General features: G+C 39.6%; 1 protein-coding gene across 2 annotated transcripts in view; it reads right to left on the bottom strand.

Moving 5' to 3' along the window:
- LOC306852984 (A disintegrin and metalloproteinase with thrombospondin motifs 2-like) overlaps positions 1-18,594 on the bottom strand; it is a 164,679-nt gene that overhangs the window by 30,283 nt on the left and 115,802 nt on the right. For both annotated transcript variants that reach the window (XM_079390120.1, XM_079390121.1), the window contains exons 4-5: positions 17,068-17,267; positions 2,007-2,090 (exon numbers count right to left, since the gene is read on the bottom strand). In XM_079390120.1, coding sequence (XP_079246246.1) covers positions 2,007-2,090; positions 17,068-17,267 — 284 coding nt within the window. The remainder of the gene's footprint in view (positions 1-2,006; positions 2,091-17,067; positions 17,268-18,594) is intronic.

The raw sequence follows: 18,594 nt of genomic DNA, 5'->3' as shown, positions 1-18,594 counted from the left end.
GAGCCTAACAACCTGAAGTTGCTGCTCAACGGAGCTCCAGGGGGAACAGGACCCAGTGAGAGGAGTCCTCAGACCCTCGACGGGAGGGGCAAGCTCAAAAGTAACCTCTAGGTGAGGGGAGCATTGCCAGGCCTGACCAACAGGGTAACTCAACAGGGAGGCAGCAAGCGACCAACTTCCTGGTGTCACTGCCACAGAGCCCATAAAGAACCTCCTGCAGTGAGGTTTAGGAGCACTGCCATGTTCAGAGCGGCGCTCTCAGCCCTTGGGCTGAGGCGGTCCTTACGACAAACTGGGAACAGGAGGTGCATAGCTAGCTCTCGCAATGAGGGGAGCACACCCTAGCTCGACCAGAAGGCAGAGCTAAAGCACTCAGGAAGGGTTTCCACAGAAACACCTCTCACTCGTACCTCCGGGAAAGCAGTGTACTCAAACCCACTCCACGGAGAGGGCGATTCACTGGTTCGACCGTAAGGACAGTGTGACTCAAATCTCAGGAAGCCTCTCGATGCGAGTAACGCATCCTGGCTGGGGCAGCTTCTTGAAGCAAACACCCAGCCAGGAGCTCAGGGAGCACATCACAAAGCAGTAATCTCTGAAAAAGGCTCAGCCTGAATGGAGGACCCGCAAGTCCTGGGTTGCAGCGCTATACTGGGACCTGAAAGCCAAGGAGGCTCCCGCAGAAGCCTAGTGACTTGGTTGCATGATCCAGCAAGCATGAGGCCGAAGATGTAGGCCATCATCCAGGCTGGATCTAGTACTGACAGGTGAGACCATATCCACAGGATCGAGAGGGCCCCCGGAGTGCAGTATAATGTGGTTAGAACATGTTATAAAACATCTGTCCAATAACTGCAGATAGATACCCACATCATAATTCCTTACTGATAGGGAAAATTTGCTGTCAGGTCCTTTCCCTGTTCTGCCCATGAACCGCGAATCGCGGGCAATGGACAGATAATTCTCACCGCACTCGCAACGCGCCCATGCACTAGATTACCTCCGAATCAAGCGAGAACGGAGCCGCCGTATGCGACGCTATTCCAGCGAGAGGCGAACACACTCATGCAAACATGGGTATTACAATTTGGGTAAAAAGTTTTTGAAGCACTCACCTTCCCTTTTTCTCAGTAGTCCCGCGAATGCATCATGATGAGCACACGAGCACATTCAACTCCCTCGAGAGCTGAATGCACTTGCTCTTCACCACACACACACACACAACCCGCGAGCCGTGTGAAACTGCAGGTATCAGAACAAAGCCTCCGTGCGAGAGAACATGCACTCCTAGTCGTGCTTAGCTTCTGCTAACATAAACAAATGGTCAGTGAAAGGATGACGTATTTTCCCGGCGCCCCTTTATACTGTGGGTAGGTAGTAACGTCATAGGCTGTCGCCGGCCAATGTTATTGTCGTGATTAGATATATGCTTCAAGACATCGGTCACGCCGAAGCATTCCCCATAGAGACCCCTAGAGGACGCAGTTCGAAGTTCCCTCGAAAGGGAACCACAGTGCTTTCACCTTTTTTGATAGTTAGCCTACAAATCACTTACTAATATTTGTCTGTGAAGTATTTAGCAAAATAAATGACACATCACTTTTGAGATGACTCAAAATGTGACTATAAACCATTATAAACTAAACTAAATGAAACACCCAAGCTCACCAACATAGCTAGATATAGTATGACTAGAATAAAGTCCAAATTAAAGTCTGTTTGCAAAAAATATGCTTACTTTAACTTATTTCTGAGCAATATAATATATTTAAGAAAAAATGAAGGACTGGACTTCATAAAATTAAGAGAGATTTGTGAGTAAAAAGTAAAAAAAAAAAAAGTTCTTTCACAGTTGGCAAATATGCACGGATGAATCAAAACATAATGATCATACAGAATAACATCACAAATGTGTAATAACAAATATGGCTCATTTTAAATTCACACTGACTTTAACTTGTCATCTGATATCTGATGCATGATGTCAATAAATTAATGATTCTTACTTTTCTGGCATCGACCAAAACAATCCGAACTAGGACAACGTTTATTCGTGCCCCGAGAGAATGGTCGTGATAGATCTCGTTCACCTGTGAAGAGAGAAAAAGCAGTGTTAGATGCACCATTAAGATCTTAATGTTGAGACAGGCTGACACTGTAAGAGTAAAATGCTTCATTCCATTAAAGGAAATTATGTTTGCTTTTCTGAAACTTATGTAACAGAGGTCAAACTGAAGTGCTCTGAGTGAGAATTATGACTAAGTGATATTCAAGACTTCACACTGGGGACATCTTCTACAGATTCAATGTTCCAGTCTGCCTTTTTGACATATTTGGGCATTATGTTTTGTTGTGCAAAATGGCTAGCAACTTCAAGTTCTAAATAATAAATTAATTATAAATACTAACCCCAAAAAACATTTCCATTTGTAAGATAAAATGTAAAATGTTTAGGGTCAGTAGGAATTTTTATTTATTTATATCCTGAGAAGCAAGTCAGTATTAACATGATTTTTGAAGGATCATGTGGCACTGAAGACTGGAGTAATGACTGGTGAAAATTCAACTTTGTCACAGGAATAAATTACATTTTAAATTACATTTAAAAAGGTAACATTTTTTGTTTGCTTCCTTGTTTATAAACATTTAGCAATACTACTCTTTTTGGGTTCAGCAGTTAAACTAACTTTAACTTTAGATTTGAAAATCCATCCTTAAAACTGTTGTATAAACATTATTATATAACATTATTATATAGTAGCATTATAATGCAACTTTAGCAAATAATAGCATAAGTACAACAGCTTTATAAAGGGAATATATATATATATATATATATATATATATACACACACACACACACATTTACATTTAGTCATTTAGCAGATGCTTTTATCCAAATCGACTTACAAATGAGGACAATGGAAGCAAGCAAAATCAACAAAAGGGCAATGATATGCATAACATGCAGGTGCTATGACAAGTCTCAGTTATCCTAACGCAGTACATAGCAAGTTTTTTTTAAAATTACATAAATAAAAAGAAAACAGACAGAATAGAAAAAGAATAGAGAAATGCATGAACACAAAGAAGATAACTGTAAACAGTCTTTAATCCATCCACATAAGGGTAATCCACATCAGGTGGGCAGGGCACACACACACACCGGTAATGTAGACGAGACTGGACAAAGAAACACTGAACTGACTACAATTTATATGGTAGAGTAAATGAGGATAATTGACAAGACACACCTGAACATAATGACACAATTAAGGGGAGACAGAAACTAGGTCAAGGAACACGAGGGATGAAATGAAAACAAACACAAAAGTCCATGAAGTGTGACATTGTCACGTGTGTGTGTTCCCGTTTAGTTCCGTTTTGCCCTTTTTTGGTTTGTTTCCTGACATTAGTTAATCATCGTTTATTCTATTCACCTGTTTTGTATTAATCATCTTGTTTGCTCCTTTGTTTCCGTTCCTTTATAAGTCCTGTGTTCTCCCTTGGATTTTGTCTGTTGTTGAATTGTCTTCCTGAATGTCTTCCCTGCCTGTGATCCCTGTCTACCTTTTGGAAATGAAAGACTTTCGTTGTGTGAACTCCTCGTCTCCGTGCCTCCCTTGTGATTTGTGACAGAACAGCAGACCACAGAAGAGTAAGCGGCACTCCCTTTCCCTTGTTTTGCTTTCCCCGTTTTTTGAACGTTTTTGTTTGTCTGTTTTCCTCCTCCCCACGGCTATGGAAATGGCTGTGCTGTTTTCCTACATGGCCTGCCGAGACCTCCCACTATTGGAGTGCACGTGGGAGTTCTGTGGGATCGCCGAGAATAAGGCTCTCGACGACGCCACCATAAACTCCCTGTTCTGAATCGGGACAAATTACCATCACACCGTGGACCTCCCAGAGGACTGAGCTGGAGGGAAGGGATCCTCCGGTGTCTGGAGATTTTCCAGCCCCGATCCAGAACCAGCCCATCAGCCATTCCCCACCAAAGCCCACCGTCAGCCGCCGCACACTCATGCCCGCCACTGTTCGTAGCTCCGAAATCAAGCCCGCCGTCGTCCGAGGAGAATTCAGCGCCGCTGTTCACGGCTCCCTCAAGCCCGCCTCTCCAGGGCCAGTACCGTCCAGCCCTCCATCGTCTCCTACGTCTCTGCTGGTCCCGTCCAGCCCTCCATCGTCTCCTACGGCTCCGCTGGTCCCATCCAGCCCTCCATAGTCTCCTACGTCTCCGCTAGTGCCGTCCAGCTCCGCGCTTCCAGAGCGCCCCCCAAGTGTATTCCAGAGCGCCCACCAGACTTTGATTTCCCCAAGAATTTTTTTTTGGGGGGGGGGGGCATATAGCCATGGCCTGTGTGAGACCACAGAGACCCCTGATCCGCCATGACCGCCTGAGACCCCTGATCTGCCATGGTCACCTGAAACCCCTGACCCGCCATGGCCGTCTGAGACCCCTGATCCGCCATGGCTGTTATCTCCCCTTTATCATGCCCTTGTGTTTGCTGTCTTGTGTCAGTCCGTTATGCGTTATTCTGAAGTCCCTGTCTCGTTTGTTTATTTTTTATAGTCCTGTCAGTCTGGCGCTCCTGTTTTTTGCAATCCTTCCTTTGTACACGCCTGCTTCCCTAGAACTCTGGTCAGCTCTCTGCCTTGGTTTTTCTCTGCCCGAATGCCCGTCTCTTCATGGTACCCCTCCCGATTCCTCTCTGCTCACGGCCGCCGCTTCATCTGGATTTCAGCGGCAGCTGTCTATTGGCTTCTCACTGCCGCTCTGCCCCGCTGGCTCTGCTGAAGCCGGTCTGATCTTTGCGCCGTGCAAGTGGACTATTTGCTGGTTTACGCCATACGATTATTTTGGGACTGAGCATTTTTCTGGTTCACTGTTTCAATAAATTGAATTATTCACCTGCAGTTGGATCCTGGTCTCGTTTCTGACAGATGGAAGAGATTTTTGAAGATGGCTAAGGACTCGAATTGAGTTTGGCAGGTCATTCCACCAGGAGGGAACATATAATATATATATATATATATATACAGTGCCCTCGAAAAGTATTGGAACAGTAAAGACAAAATTGCTCTGTTGGCTGTAGAGTCAAGACATTTACAAATATGATTAAAAGATGAATATGAGACAAAACTACAGAATGTCACATTTTATTATTGGGTGATTCAACACATAGATGTTTTACCTGCTAAGAAGTTCTGCACTTTTAGAGTTTCATCCCACTATCTGATGTGAGTATAAGTATTGGAACAGTTGCCTCACAGGTCTTTCTAAGTGATCAGCTGTGTCCTGTTGCATTAATTCTTCAGATATTAAAAGCAGGGAATGTGTCGTATCAGTTATATCCATTACTTCTGCATTCTGAATCTTGAATTCGATGATGACACACACAAACCAGGATGAAGATGAGGGAGCTGACTTTGAGAGAAAAGCAGGTAATTTGGATGCTAAACGAAAAGCGGAAGTAAATTAGAGCTATAGCAAAAACAAAGGGCAGAGAAATCCAGAGTTTGGAAACCACCAATGACACCAGCAACCAACAACTACCTGATCGGCTGAGAAAACAACAGTAGTTGATGACAGACAAATCATAAAAGCTGTGAAAATGAACCCTAAAAGACGTGTCTGTAAAATCACCAACAACTTCCAGAAAGCTGGGGTGATGCTCTGACAATCTACTGTCCTCAGAAGACTTTGACACAGAATTACAGATGCTACACAGCAAGATGCAAACCTCTGACCAGCACCAAAAATAGAAAGGCAAGATTAGAGTTTGCAAAAAAGCACAAAGGTGAGCCAGAAGAGTTTTGGATCTGTTTATGGACTGATGAGACACAGATGAACCTTTATCTAATTGATTGGAAAGCAAAAATGTGGAGAAAAAAAAGGGAACTGCAAATGATCCCAAGCATACAGCCTCATCTGTAAAGCATGGTGGAGGTGGTGTCATGGCATGGGCATGCATGGCTGTCTCTGGAACAGGCCCTCTCAATTTTACTGATGACTTAATGTATGATGACAGTAGCAGAATGAATTTGGAAGGGTACAAAACCATCTTGCCTACCAGTATTCAAGAAAATGCCACCAGATTCATTGGGAAATGCTTCATGTTCATGCTTATGTTCAACTGTCCCAATACTTATACTCACATCAATGAGTGGGATGAACTCTAATAGTGCTGTTCTTTTTATATGGTAAAACATGTATGTGTTGAAACGGCTAATAATAAAATGTGACATTCTGTAGTTTTGACTATGGTCCCAGCTGCCTTGAGATCATTGACAAAATCCTCCCGTGTAGTTCTGGGCTCATTCCTCAGCTTTCTCATGATCATTGAAACTCCACGAGATGAGATCTTGCATGGAGCCCCAGTCCGAGGGAGATTGACAGTTATTTTGTTTTTCTTCCACTTGCGAATAATCACACCAACTGTTGTCACCTTCTCACCAAGCTGCTTGGCGATGGTCTTGTAGCCCATTCCAGCCTTGTGTAGGTCTAAAATCTTGTCCCTGACATCCTTGGACAGCTCTTTGGTCTTGGCCATGGTGGAGAGTTTGGAATCTGATTGATTGATTGATTGCTTCTGTGGACAGGTTGTCTTTTATACAGGGGGCAAACTGAGATTAGGAGAGTGCTCTTAATCTCAACTCCTTACCTGTATAAAAGACACCTGGGAGCCAGAAATCTTGCTGATTGATAGGGGATCAAATACTTATTTAACGCATTAAAATGCAAATCAATGTATAACTTTTTTAAATGCATTTTTCTGGATTTTTTTGCTGTTATTCTCTCACTGTTCAAATAAACGTACCATTAAAATGATAGACTGATAATTTCTTTGTCAGTGGGTAAACATACAAAATCAGCAGGGGATCAAATATTTTTTTCCCTCATTGTATATATATATATATATATATTAGTGCTGTCAAAATTAGGCCGTTAATGCAGGCGATTAATTTTTTCAGTTTAACGCGTTAAAATTATTTAACGCCGATAACGCAGGGGTGGAGCCTAGGGTTGGCCACCCCACTCAGAACTGCTGTTTCTGTCTGTTTTTTCTTGACGAGAAGTGCATTTATTCAGTCGCAGAACGTCTTTACGAGCACAACAATCCGGAGACGTTTCAGATGCGCGTTCCAGCTTCACTTCAGCGGCAGGCACTAGTCAAACAACACGGTATCCGGCGCGCATTATAGCCTGTATCAATTAATATCAAAGCACGAAATAAACTACGTGCATGCAATGTCGTTGTCAGTTAAGGCATGAAGTTACCAAAAAGCCAATTAAAGCTGCCTTAAATCTGTGCGTGCATTTAATATGTTATATTTGAGTTGCATTAAGAACATGTCTCTGAAATGGTTTTCAAAACTGTCCTGGAGCAGCCCAGCACTGTCTCCCTCATCTAACACACTCGATTCAACTCGTCAGCTCATTAGTAGAGACTGAAATGGGTCAGAAAAGGTAGAGTTGAGAGAAAATACGATGCATGTCAGATCCACGTTATGTTCAGCGGCAGCTCTTTAAGAAATAGCAGCTAAAAACAACCTAATAACCAGCTGCTGTGATGTCTGTTCATCAAAAATAAAAGAAAAAAGAGGGGAAATCAATAACTTTTATATAGCTGTAAGTATTTATCTGTATTTAGTTTAGAATTTAGTGTTTGATAACTTTATTCAATTTCTCTATATTTCTGCTGAGGGGCACAGGTAACTAAATATAACATTTATTATAATGGGTTTATGTGAAGATTGTTTTAAGTTCACTTAAATTAGAAGTTATTTTTAAAGTCTAATAAATGTTAAAATTGATAGCTCTTAATTATAATATCATGTTTAATGGCTATAGTCAATGGATAAATATTAGGGGAATTTTTTTTATAGGGAAATCTGTATAACTTATTGGTTTCAGTCATAAAAAAAGATGCCATTAAACAAATATTAAAAATATGTTGTTTGTACATTCATTTGAAGATTGAATGTGAAATTATTGTAGCATAAAAGTATATTTAAAAACTTTAATGTTAGGTGGGATTAATCACGATTAATTTGAAAAAATGTGTGATTAATAAGTAAAAAATTTTAATCGATTGACAGCACTAATATATATATATATAGAGAGAGAGAGAGAGAGAGAGAGAGAGAGAGAGAGAGAGCTGTTGTACTTATGCTATTATTTGCTAAAGTTGCAATATAATAATGTTTCAGCTATTAATTTAAACTCCAGCTAGACCACCTTAAGCCAGCTAAGACCAGCAAATCATCTAAGACTAGGCTAGTTTAGGTTAGATGATTTAGGTCAGGTTTTTAGGGCCATTTTGTCCCCGCAGAGACAACAAAGCATAACAAACACGTGTAGCGATACATAGACAACCTCCCAAACTGCACCCAATAAAGCTTAAAAGAGCCTTTTTCATTTCCCATGATTCTGCAGTTTGACTTCTCACCCCACACCTCAGCCATCTTTACTTATTCAGTTTGCAGAAGGATGGGCCTAATGCACTGTGGGAAACGCTGTTCCCAGACGGAGAGGGAGACAGAGGCAGACAAATTGGTACAGAAGTTCAGACATGGTGTCCTCTGCCGCTCTGGAAGCCTGCTAATGAGACACCGAGATGTATACACAGCCAACAATAATGAGATTTCTGATGGACAGACTGCGGGAGGGGGAGCCAGAATAAGAGACAAAGATAGACTAGAAGAAAGGGGCTTAAAAGGGGGCGGCAAGGAAGATGGAAAACCATGGGAAAGGATTACACAACGCGCTTTCTAAAACCGATGTGCCGCTGCACCGACTCACCGGCTTTTTTATATGTACTATTCACCGGTTGCCGAGCAACCGGCAAACTTCAGAATGGGGTGGGGCCCCATTTCTTTCTCTTTTTGTGTGTCTGTATTCCTGGCATTCCCTCTCCACTTGCTGTCATTCCTTTTGACTGCCAGAATATTTTTTGGTTGCACTGTCTGTTTGTCAATGTTTAGTTATGTTTCTGCAGACTTTGTTTTTACAATTCACAACTTTACTGAATTCATCATCCCCTCCCTTTCAGTATATGTGTCTGCATCTGCCAAAAGCTTACCTTTCAAACTAGTGTATAGGCCTTTTCTGTAGCATTCGGCAAGATTTCTTGATAAATTCTAAAGAGTGCAGCTCTTAGGCTCGGTTGCCTTAGTAACCGCGTTAATACAAATGACTGGTAAAGGCACAGATGACTTCCAGGTGACCATGACTCCAGTGTTCCGAACGTTAATGATCGTTAAACTGAGGCACGACTTTCATACGGAACACACACTGTGCAACACCTCAGGACTATGCATTAGGAGAAGCAGTGCATTATGGGATTACTGCCTTGTTTCCAGGCTTCACTTCAAAGTAAAAAAAAAGACATGGCTGGCAGTAAAGTTTATTTCTCTCATATTATTACAGTATATGCTCGGGATGGACAGTATAAGAAGGGTAGGAATGGGTAGAAATTCGGCTATTTACATTTACGGATTTTGGTAGATGTTTTGGTCCAATTCTCACTATTAACTAGGTGCTGATTTTACATCCTGTAATCCTACCCCATACCTAATCTTAACAACTACCTCACTATATATTAATAAGCAGCACATTAGGAGTTTATTGAGGCAAAAAGTCATAGTTAATAGTGAAAATTTGTCCTTAAACTAAATGCGACCAATGTTTTTTACCCAAAAAGCAATTTGCAGTGCAAACTTTTCTAGTGCGGTGTAGTGTGACCATGGAGTATTTACAATAGTATTTTTTATTCTTATTTTAATACAATTAAAAAAATGTTCAATTATTTTTTAATTTTTAATTTTGAATAATTTGTAATTATTTTTGTTAAATGAATGAAGAAAATGACCATTTGATTTACTGAATAAACTACAACATGGATGTGAAATAATTTTTTTCAGAGTAGTGTTTCTAGCAAAAACAACTATAATGTATGACAGCATTTTAGTTACACATTAAAACATTTTTTCATAGTTTTTTTTTTTCAAGAAAGTCGGTTTTGCAAATTAAGATGTTCATGAGATTAAAATATTGATATTTTTAAATATTGATAATATATGAATAATTATGAGATTAAATTACTTGTAAAAGGTGTATTGAGAATATTCTCAAATTTTTTTTATTTTTTAACATGCCACTAAAATGCTGTTGTGTACCGCCCACCCCTACTATACACATGCACACATGATTGGAATGCTTATCACAAGCAAAACTGGATGGATATTCTAATAGTAATTGGAGTCACAAATCTTCAGCAACACCAATAGGGTTCTTCCTCAACCTCCTACAGAACAAAAGCCCTATAGCCCCCTCCCACCCCTCGCTCTCTATGTTAATGACCGTGAGAGTGTAGGTCTCATTAGTACTGCCCTGGTTGCTGGCCTTGTTCAGGAGCACTGGGTTTCATCAGCCTACAGGTAACTAATGGAGACCTAGAGGTCGGCAAGTCAGAAAATCATTAATATCCCATTAATAATGCAGCAGGGGCTAGCATTGTGGTTTCACTGGTTTAGAGGAAGGAGGGGAGATTAAAAAAAAAAATAGCAGAGGGTGCAGATAGGAAGATAGGGTTAGAGGAGAGAAAAGGGGAAGTGAATGTGTGCATGTGTGGCCATTGACCGAGTGAGGAGAAAAAATAAATCAGTTGACATTGAAAAATATTAGCATAATGATCACAAAAGTGCACATGAAATGAAAACATTCCCAAATCAAATGTGTGAAAGAACCATGAAAAGAAACCATTTAAAAGTGGCCAACTTTTATCTTATCAGCCCTGTTTATCATCTGGCCCTGCCAAACTGTAAAAAGAACTTCAATAGAAGGGATTTAGGTTCCAAACTGTTTCCTTAATCAGGCATTTTGGGGTTTTAACAATAACCTGTTAAAGACCTCCTGTGGTGAAAATCAAGATTTTAATGCTGTCTGTCTAGTGTTTACATGTCTGTATGCTGTTTTTAATATGCTTAAGGACAAACCATCTGCATCAGTCAACACCATTGCCAAGCTTTTCTCCTTAAAACTGCAGTGTACCAAAAAATGCTGTTTGAAACCACTCGTTTCCTAACATCACAAACAAGTAACTATTCCCATGAACTTGTGGGGAGGGGCTTTTCATATTATCATCTCCACTGGTCATAGGTTTCTATTTACAACTAGTTTTGCAGCGCTGAGTAATGTAGACTATCATAGATATATCTGTTGAATAGACAGAATCCACTCACTGCTCAAAACACTAGTGCTGAGTTCTACGTGAATCCTCTCAATATAATACACAAAGTGTAGACAAGATGTACAGAAAATAGAGATTCATTGTGCAGTGTGTAGAGATTCATTGATTCTAATGTAACTTTATGAGATTGCAATGAACTACAACAAGTGACACCTTTAATAATAGTAATAATAAGATCTTTTATGCGCTTTCTAAGCTATAATCCATTCAGAATTTGAAGACATTAACTCACAGCTTCACTCTTTGGTAATGATTTATCCAACATTGTCGCTTGCCATTGTGTAGTGTTTGCTAGTTAACTGAGTGAAAGCAGAGCTGGTGTGATTGAGTGGAGGTAGGGACTAGTTATAGCTGAGCATACTAAATGAGGTAAGGGTAAGCTGCAATAATTAAATTCCTAAAAATGAACTACATAAAAGACCTCCTGCCAGTCTATACAGATTGACAAACCACTCCTGCACAAGTATTTCCTTACAACGCTGATTTACTTCTTTAAGCAAACTCTTTCTTTCAACTACTTCTTTACAAATTGTAGAAAGAGATATTAAAGTAACACAAAATAGTATAATAATGGTAATGATTTGCTCTACAGTCAAAAATGAGTTTGCCAGTCCAAACTAATTTGGACAAAACACCCCCAAGCCAGCATTTCGTTTCCTATATGATGCTGATTTTTACCTTGCATCCCACATACATATTATGCTGAATCATCACCGTCCTGTTTCAGTCTTGTAGAAGAAAGTGAACGAGTACAGAAATCCCATCAGGCTCTTGGCTGACCATCCTCGCAATCTGCCTTTCATTCTTCTGTAATGTACAGGAATGCTCAGAGATATGAAGGTATGCACTGGTGGACAGTATTTGCTCAGACTCATTACTGAATCTCTGCCATTTTCACTTGACATTTTGGACCATTATTACCTGTCTGACATTTGAGGGCCAGAACAACGTGTCTATGAAGAGCTGATTACATAATGGTCCGCCCACACGCACATCTTGTTTACTCCTGAGGAGCGACTAATATAGAGGGAAGCAATTAATATTGTCGACTTTCAATTCACAGAATTAATGCTACACACAAAGGTCTCAGCTCTATTACACAGGCTTGCTGCGCTGATCGCTCGTGCAAATACGTGAAATGAGTCTGAGTACAAGCATTATGAGCCTGTGGGCATCATCGAGGGGCTGTGGTGGTGTGTTCCTGAATCCGATGGTACTTACAATCTTGAGCTAAAGGCAATCTTAGATCAGCATGTTGTGAGACTTTCCAAGACTGAAAACTAGAAAGGAGAATCAACAACAACAAACTCTCCCACAAAGAGCTTCCGCATTAAATACCGGTCCATTATCTCGACTGCAATACTAAATCTGAAAGAGCCAGTCTTAAAGGGTGGAATAAAGGTGAAGGACGGCTGATTGGTGGATTGGAAGGGTGGGTGGAAGTCAAGAGGCCTCCAGATCTTTTCATCCCTGTCTGACGCATCGATTCCTTATCATTTCCCATGGACCTATGAAGTAAAGCCAATCAATTTTAGTGCATTTTAAAGAATTGTTTCACTCGGTTCTATAAATTGATGGCAGAGTGAGTCACTGGACCAGTTCTCCAGAACAAACAAAAATCCCATTCACAAATACAACAACTCCCACACAGAGATTAACGTATTGAACAGAGACCAGAATCAGAAGTGAACCATGACAAAAATGCCACATAATGTGAAAACAAATTAATAGCAATATTTAAAATTCCTCAATATACAAGCATCACTGAACGTGTTGCATTTTTACGATTAGTTTTTTTTTTATGGAAAAACTTAAATCACCTATAGATCAACACAATAGGTGGAGCGTGTATAAGGCTGTAAGGCTGGCCATGGGGACTTGGGGCAAAATGCCACTAAATTGGAAAAAATACCCAGATTCTTGCGCATTCTCTCATCATAAACCACAAAGCGCAGATGTACGTACAATGTAAGTAAGAGATTCATTTCACAGTGTATGCTTCAGTGATTATAACTGAAGTTTTTTTTCTTAAACTCGCGATAGAGTTAAAGTTAGTGATAATGTCACTTTCTATATGTAATTTATTCGCTGTTTGAATAACCGTGGAAAGGAAATGTTATATAATTATCAATTTCTAATGTTTTTATTAAATTGTAATCACATTAAATACAAATTCAGTCCCAGTACACATATAGCCTGACATGTCACCCATGTCTGGCTCTTGCCTAAAAAGACAGGTTTATGATGTTTAATACGTTTGGCTGCTTTTAGCCTTACCCTGGAGTTGGTTCATCCTCCGCCTATGATCAACACATTCTCAACAAGTCAACTCAAACAAGTCTTCTGAAGACATGCGATATATTTATGCTAAAAACGGAGTAAAACATAAGGTTTTAATCACTGAAAATGATCCAACTCCGTTAACATGCTCACATCTTATTCAAAAAGATACTCCCGTAGTATGACACAATCAGTCATGAGCATTTCACAACCAAGGCTGATGTAAGTCTTCTTCTGGCTGCATTTTTTTTATTTTTTTTCACACCGACTGCGGATATGGCTATAGCGTCTATTCCTCTTACAAATCAATCATTCTGCCTTGTAAGACTTGGAATATTACTACTTTTTGAATAAATTATAACTGTAGTTGTATCTGCCTGTTATATCTTGTGTTTTATTGACAAATGGTAGGTTTAGGGGAAGGGGGTGGCTTACGTACTAATAAATGTGTAAATAGTGTATTATAAATAAAACTGTTGTGACTGTTTACATTAAAAAATCACGCCCCAACATATATGCAATAATAGCAATATTATTACCCAATATATAATTTAATCATGACAATAAAATTCCCTGTGCCTTTTGCGTTGGCATATTGACACCAAGGGATTTTCTTATTTACAGCAATGGAGGACCCTGCACATCGGAAAAATTACACTAATGGGGTACCCTGTGCTTCAAAAAGTGACGCCAAAGGGTCTTGACCAAGCCTCAATATGTGACGAGTTGTGAGCGAGAATGTCTTGTATAGATAGATAGAATAATCTCAGTTTATGTTGCAATTATATTCTGCTTTTTTTATGTTTAAAGAAAAATATGCCTTCATAAAAGGTACAAAATGCCTCTAAAAATCCATTTCAGTAGGCAAATACTAAATATAATAAAATTTTAATTTTGACACTGCTTTAAACAAACCCATTTATTCAGATGAGGTTAGAAAATTCAGACTGCTTTTCTGAAGGGGGCTGTAGCAGTAGCAGTGTGAATTCAGAATTTTAAAATTGTTTCCAATTCCAATTTGAACTGATAGGCTCTTATTTCTTAAATAATAATTAAACTATGTAAATATAATCTACATTAACTATGCATTCCTATAGGCGGCATTTCAAACATTAATTACTAATATCATTTAATGTTTCTGGAACTATCATATATATCATGTCGACATGCTTATGGGTAATTCATACTGAAACCTCATTCCATTCCATTTTAATCCTTATATTTAAATTTGAATTCAGTATTTGTTTTGTTACTTCAATTCCAATCCGATTCACATTCAGGAATTTAAAAGGCATTCTAAATTCAGTTATGAATGGCGCTCAACCCTGCCACCCACATAGTCCTGTAGACGGATCCCTTTTTAGGCAGACAGACAGACGGCTCCCACTCTCTTCTCCTGTTGGATCATTGAGAGAGACCAGCCACTGACCAGGAGAACATGAATGAAAGACTGCAGAGGATTTTTTCACTCTGAGCAAACACAGCAACAGAGCAGTGACATTTACGCACACACACACACACTCAACACACACAAAACCAACGCAACAAAACAACAAACTCAAGAGCTACGCATAACACATCATCACACGCAGCCCTTATGTGCAAAAAACACTAAAAGAGGAGAATTCAGGGAAAATAGTTGGAGGAAAAAAGGGCAAAAACCTGCTTTGTGTCTCTTTCTTTTCTCTCCTTGACTCCCGGAGAGCGAGGGAGACATGCCTTCCAAAAGTGAGCAAAGTAAACTTTCAAGAAGAAAGCAGCAAGAACTCAACGCGTGGGAGAGAAAGTAGACGCGATGTTATTTATATATTTCTGTTTATCTGTTTTCCTGTCATTTATTTCGAATGCAGCGTTTGAAACACCCCCTAGGATGAGAATGAGAGGAGAGGAAAAGGAGATGGCAGTGGCACAGCTGCAGAAATTGTTCAGGGACTCGTGATAACTGGAGAAAATATGCAATATAGAGACAAATGGTGAGGTTATAACACATTTTGCTCTGGCCTTTTTCATCCCATCACATTTCATCTTAGATGGAGTGATCCATGATGCAGAAAAATGACTGCAGAACTGATCTAATATGTGTCTAATTTTACCTCACATTATTGACTATTACTGATGATATAATATCTGGCCGGCTTGTGATTTTTTTTTTCTGTCTGTTGGAAAGCTGATCTCTCTCTCTTGCTCTTTGTCACTGCGTAGGTTTAATTTGTGGAGATTAAAGGACACATAGCAAGGCACAGATGGGAGCTGTTTTGTCCTGAAGCATATTTTTCCCCTGGCTTAACATCACCCTGGACCACATGACGCAAAGCCACTGATTTACTGCATCCAGCTTTACCTGAACTTGACATCCTTCTTCTCTCACAAAAATAAATAAATAAAAAATACAGACAAATCGCATAAACTAAGCCAGACATATCCTCTAGAGACAAATGTCACTAGTGAGAGCTAACAGTACATAAAATATGTGACTAAGATTTTATTATTTTCTATATTTCCAACTACTTCAATATCAAAAAAAGGTTCCTAAATACTTGGAGTATTAACTAAAATAAGTGGAGCTTAACAACACTTAAACCTAGGGTTATTAATCAGCTGCTGTGATTAACAGTATGTTCATTGTGATTATCAGTAAGTTTTGGTCCTTTTTTTAAAGGAAAAAAATAATAATTTTGGACAGCAGTAGATTTATACAATGGTGCTCTGTTGTAATTAATTAACCACATTTTATGCGATTTGGAATTTAATTAAGAACGCATTTTAAATTACAATTCGGTTCTTGAATCTGAATGCATGAAAGCACCAAAAATGAACCAGAAATCAATTCAACTACTAAAAAAATAATAATAATAATAATGTTGGTCAAAATATTAAAACAAACCTTTAATGTTGGACTGACAAAGCCAAGTTTTAAAAGACTTTTGATGGTTTATAGGCTAGCTAAACAGAACAAAAGACAGACAGACAGAAAGACAGAAAGACAGAAAGACAGACAGACAGACAGACAGACAGACAGACAGACAGACAGACAGACAGACAGACAGATAGATAGATAGATAGATAGATAGATAGATAGATAGATAGATAGATAGATAGATAGATAGATAGATAGATAGATAGATAGACAGACAGATAGATAGATAGATAGATAGATAGATAGATAGATAGATAGATAGATAGATAGACAGACAGACAGACAGACAGACAGACAGACAGACAGACAGACAGACAGACAGACAGACAAACACACAGATAGAATATTCAACAGACAGATCTTTGACAGCCCTACTTTAAATGTTTTCAAAACACTGCAGGATTGAATGTAAATGCTATAAACACTAGTACCTCTGGTGTCAACACCGTGTCTCTAATGCTTCACCACCAGCCAGATTCATCTCAGTTGTTTATTACAATGCTGTCTTACGCCTGTATAACTGCTGCGCTGTTGACAGAGTAGTTTCTATCGTTCTTTGATTTTTCTCAAGGGTAACCCAAACACAACAGGCAGCGTGGGTGGCTCGAGCACACTTACGATGTTCATAAGAGTGAGAAGGTACTTCTCCACTTTCTGCTGCCCGTGAAACTGCACTACGGAGTCGTCCACCCCCAGCAAAACCTCAATGTTGTAGGCTCGTTCCGGCAGCTGTCTGCGGGCTCGTCGGCTCTGGTTAATACTGCGTTCAACTCCCTGATACAGAGTCTCAAGGTCCAACAGTCCGCCCAAATCAGCACCTATAAAGAAACAAAGAAATACAGTGAAAACTAATAATTCATAACAGCAATGAAACTGGTACTTCCTTTTTTTCTTTTGAGTGACAGAAACCTATCAAACCACTAGCCACTATATGTGGTGTCATGAGGTCATTTCCTCTCCAGGCAGATAGATGAAACACGGAAGAGAGAACACACTGAGGAAGATCTATCACCTTGCCTCGATCACCCAATCAGCTGGGGGCATCTTCTATGCTCCAATTATGTAATGTTTCCTAGGCAACCTGCTCATGGGTAAACCAACGCTCGGTGCAGACTAATATTAGCTCACCAGTCACTTTCTTATTGGATGATAATCCGAGAGAAAGAACAATATTCATCATCTTAATGCTGAGAGTCAGTAACATATTATTACGGGGATACAGAGGCAATAAGACAAGCACAGAAAATTCCCAATAAACCAAAAAGGTGTGTGTGTGTGTGTGTGTGTGTGTGTTTTCATTTGTGTTGGTATTTATTATTATAAAGGATTTTGTAGGGTTGTAAACTTCCTCTCACCAGCAGGTGTTCATAATATCACAGTCTGTGTCAGCAGATTTCCACACAAAATTGGAAGACAGCTTCTACAGTACAACAAAAGCAATTAACATGCTCTTGGCTCATGTCTTTAATTATGCAAAGTATTCTGTGTAACTTAAGATTCAAAAGCTACAACCCGAATTCCAGAAATGTTGGGACATTTTTTTTAAATTTGAATAAATGAAAACTAAAAGACTTTCAAATCACATGAGTCAATATTTCATTCACAATAGAACATAGAGAACATAACAAATGTTTAAACGGAGACATTTTACACTTCTACCCACTAAATGAGCTCATTTCAAATTTGATGCCTGCTACAGGTCTCAAAAATAGTTGGTACGGGGGCAACAAAGGGCTGAAAAAGCAATACATTTTTAAAAGGTTCATCTGCGAGAACATCTAGCAACTAATTAAGTTAATTGACATCAGGTCTGTAACATGATTAGCTATAAAAGGCATGTCTTAGAGAGGCAGAGTCTCTCAGAATTAAAGATGGGCAGAGGCTCTCCAATCTGTGAAAGAGTGTGGAAAAAGATTGTGGAATACTTTAAAAACAATGTTTCTCAACGTCAACGTCCCGTGGTCTTTGGGCCCTCAGACGACACTGCATCACTCATCGGCATGATTCTGTCATTGATATTACTAAATGGGCCCAGGAATACTTCCAGAAACCACTGTTGGTAAACATCTGCAGATGCCAACTACAGCTCTATTATGGAAAAAGGAAGCCATATGTGACCATGGTCCAGAAGTGCCGTCGTGTCCT

Source organism: Barbus barbus (genome assembly GCF_936440315.1).
Source record: "Barbus barbus genome assembly, chromosome: 33".
NCBI classification, from domain to species: domain Eukaryota; kingdom Metazoa; phylum Chordata; class Actinopteri; order Cypriniformes; family Cyprinidae; genus Barbus; species Barbus barbus.
The sequence above is the reverse complement of the archived record's forward strand: the minus strand, read 5'-3'. Positions and strand labels throughout refer to the sequence as shown.